General features: G+C 47.4%; 1 protein-coding gene across 1 annotated transcript; it reads left to right on the top strand.

Annotated features, from left to right (window-relative positions):
* Positions 1-1,427: 1,427 nt before the first annotated feature.
* On the top strand, positions 1,428-2,405 carry LOC310786039 (testis-specific serine/threonine-protein kinase 6-like; the record flags this gene model as incomplete). The annotated part of the gene is made up of 1 exon (XM_083647223.1): positions 1,428-2,405. One exon carries the CDS (start codon positions 1,428-1,430, stop codon positions 2,403-2,405), a length of 978 nt encoding a protein of 325 aa, XP_083503349.1.
* Positions 2,406-2,797: the final 392 nt, after the last annotated feature.

Here is a 2,797-nt window from a genome sequence, read left to right as displayed (position 1 = left end):
GCAGCACCATGAAGGGGATGGTCATATTGCGTCCCTGGGAGTCCCAGGTGTGGATGGAGAAGTCCTGGTGTCCCTCATGTAGAGTCCTCTCTCTTTACCATCAATGTACCGTTTGGTCAAATAAAACCGTTGTAGTCAACAAAAACTGTTCACATTTTAGTCTAGTTTTACTCAATGAAAACTGTTGAATCTGCTGATGTGCTTGCATGGTCATTTGAAGCAGTGTTGCCAACTCTTTCCCAAGGAAAGTAGCTAGTGCTGACTCTGCTTGCCCGGGCCAGACTCGGTGTACGCGGGGAGCAATGACGAGTGGACCCTATTTACAGTCCCTGCTCAGCCTTCAGCTGAGGCAAGAAGGGAGGGAGGCTGGCTCAGAAGCACTCACACCTCTCTGGATATAACGTAGCCAAGCAAGTAGCTATTTGGGGAACACAATGCCTCGTACACATATAGATAAGACTTTTAGCTAAGACTGGGCGGGTCCTATTGTAACTGTGGTGTCTGTAAATGTGTTTTTAAGACAGCTAAATGTCAGCTACATCTACTGTATGCTGCAGCACAGGAAACTGAACTGCTGCATTGTGTGTGTGTGTCTGTGTGTGTGTGTGTGTGTGTTTGATTTTGTGGACCGGTGGACCGACAGTGACTAGAGCGGCTGCCCAGCTATGCTGGCCGCAGCTAAAAATGTGCCAAAAATGTGTTTCAAATTCATACAATCGTGGGTGGCATGTTGAAATGAGGTCAAATGATGCGCTGGGAGCAACTAGGGGTTGATAAATCATAGCCGAGTTTGCGAGTAGGAACTCAAGAGTTAACGTGGTGTTTTTGATTTTTGCTCGTAGCAAGTGGCAATTTGCGACCGAGATATAAACGAACGCAGCATAAGCTCATCACACACCTCATTATGCTAATGAGGTCATAGACACTGATGATGTCACTTCACACACAGCCCTCCACAATATGCCAATGAGATACATTGTGACATCATCAGTGCTGACATGCAGCTACCGTATGGGATGCTCTGCTTGGGAAGCCACTGCTCCCTAATAATGTCAGTCAGTATCGTGTATCGTGACAGAGTTTGTGGATCCATTTTTTTTTGCCGACCGACCACTTATGCAGAGACATTGTGACATCATCAGTCACATCATCATCAGTGATGTCATAAATCACTGATGATGATGGCAACTGATGATGTCATGTATGCATAGACATCGAGACACGACTTAGACTTCAGTGACATCTTCAGCTATGTCATTAAATCACTGATGATGTCACTGTTTAGCCACTGATGTGACATCAGTGATTTATGGCAGACACTGATGTCATAGACATTGTCTCATCTTCAGTGATGTCATAAATCCCCTGCTGAGGCTATAAGTAGGATCAGTGGCAGAGAGAACCCAGCAACGATCCAGTCTGCAAAAATGAGCAAATGGATTCTGTTAGCTTTGGGGTACAAGGTTGAGGGACTGCTAGGTGAGGGTTCTTTCTCTAAAGTCACACTGGCCAGCTCACAGAATCATGACCGCAAAGTTGCCATCAAAGTCTATGATTGCCAATTTGCTCCTCGACCCGTTGTCGAAAAGTTTCTACCCAGGGAAGTGGACATCCTGAGGACAGTTAGGCACGACAATATCATCCATGTGTATGAATTTATAATCAGTGACAATGCCTTTTGTATTGTCATGGAGCGCGCAGAAACGGATCTAGCTAGCAAGATCCAAGAGGTCGGCAGATTCCAAGTGGATCAATCCAGAGCCATGTTTGCCCAGATTGTCAATGCTGTGAGGTATCTGCACGAAAACAATATCATACACCGAGATCTTAAGTGCGAGAATGTGCTGCTGATTGGCAACCAGGTGAAAATTGCTGACTTTGGGTTTGGGAAGATTGAAATGGGATCCGGTGTACTGGCCACAACATACTGCGGTTCCGCTGCATATGCCCCACCAGAGGTGGTGCGGAGCATCCCATATGACCCCAAAAAATACGATATTTGGAGCATGGGTGTCATCCTCTATGTCATGGTCACGGGGTGTATGCCTTTCGATGACTCCAATATTGCCCGTTTAAAAAAGCTCCATCGTCGTCCTTTGAACTATCCAGAAGGGCTGGGGTTGCCGGAGTCCTGTCGAGCCTTCATCTCCTTCTTGCTGCACTTCAGGGGCGATACCAGGCCCAGCATCCAACAGGTGACGCAACATCCCTGGCTCAACATCACACCGGGGCTGCCTTCGACCGTGCGACGTGACAAGGGAAGTACTGAAGTGGCAGCCATTATTAGTGCCATTCAAGATATCGCAAACTCTAAGGAAAGCAGCTCCGCTGAAATTCTTCCTAACTATGATGAGCTAAGTCAGGGACATGATATAGTGAACAGGCTCAGTCCCTGGCGCTTTTAAATCAATTCCCATTCCTCCATTTGGCACATCTTATCATAATAGTGTACTTCTAATCCCGACCTACAAGCGGCGTGAACAAACGGTAAGAACAGTGAAGTGCTGGACAGAAAAACAGCATTGCCAGTTTACCAATCTCTGAACCCAGAGTAGTTCCCAGATTGGTTCCCAGTAGTCTGACGATATGACTTTGGGACAGACGGACGATATTTCGGGGTTTCTGCTGTAGAGCGGACGTACCGTACCGCCCCTTACGTCAATCGGGAGTTTAAGCAGCAGAGTTGGAGCGAGCAAGGGCAGCGGCATCGAGACCCACTTTGCGCATGCAAGATTCTATCTAGCCCAGCTGCTGACTACGGCAGAAGTAGTTTGACGTACCCGGTAGTACGCCGAGC

The sequence above is a fragment of the Poromitra crassiceps genome (genome assembly GCF_964638095.1).
Source record: "Poromitra crassiceps genome assembly, chromosome: 12".
Taxonomy (NCBI): Eukaryota; Metazoa; Chordata; class Actinopteri; order Beryciformes; family Melamphaidae; genus Poromitra; species Poromitra crassiceps.
This window is presented reverse-complemented; position numbering and strand designations above follow the sequence as displayed.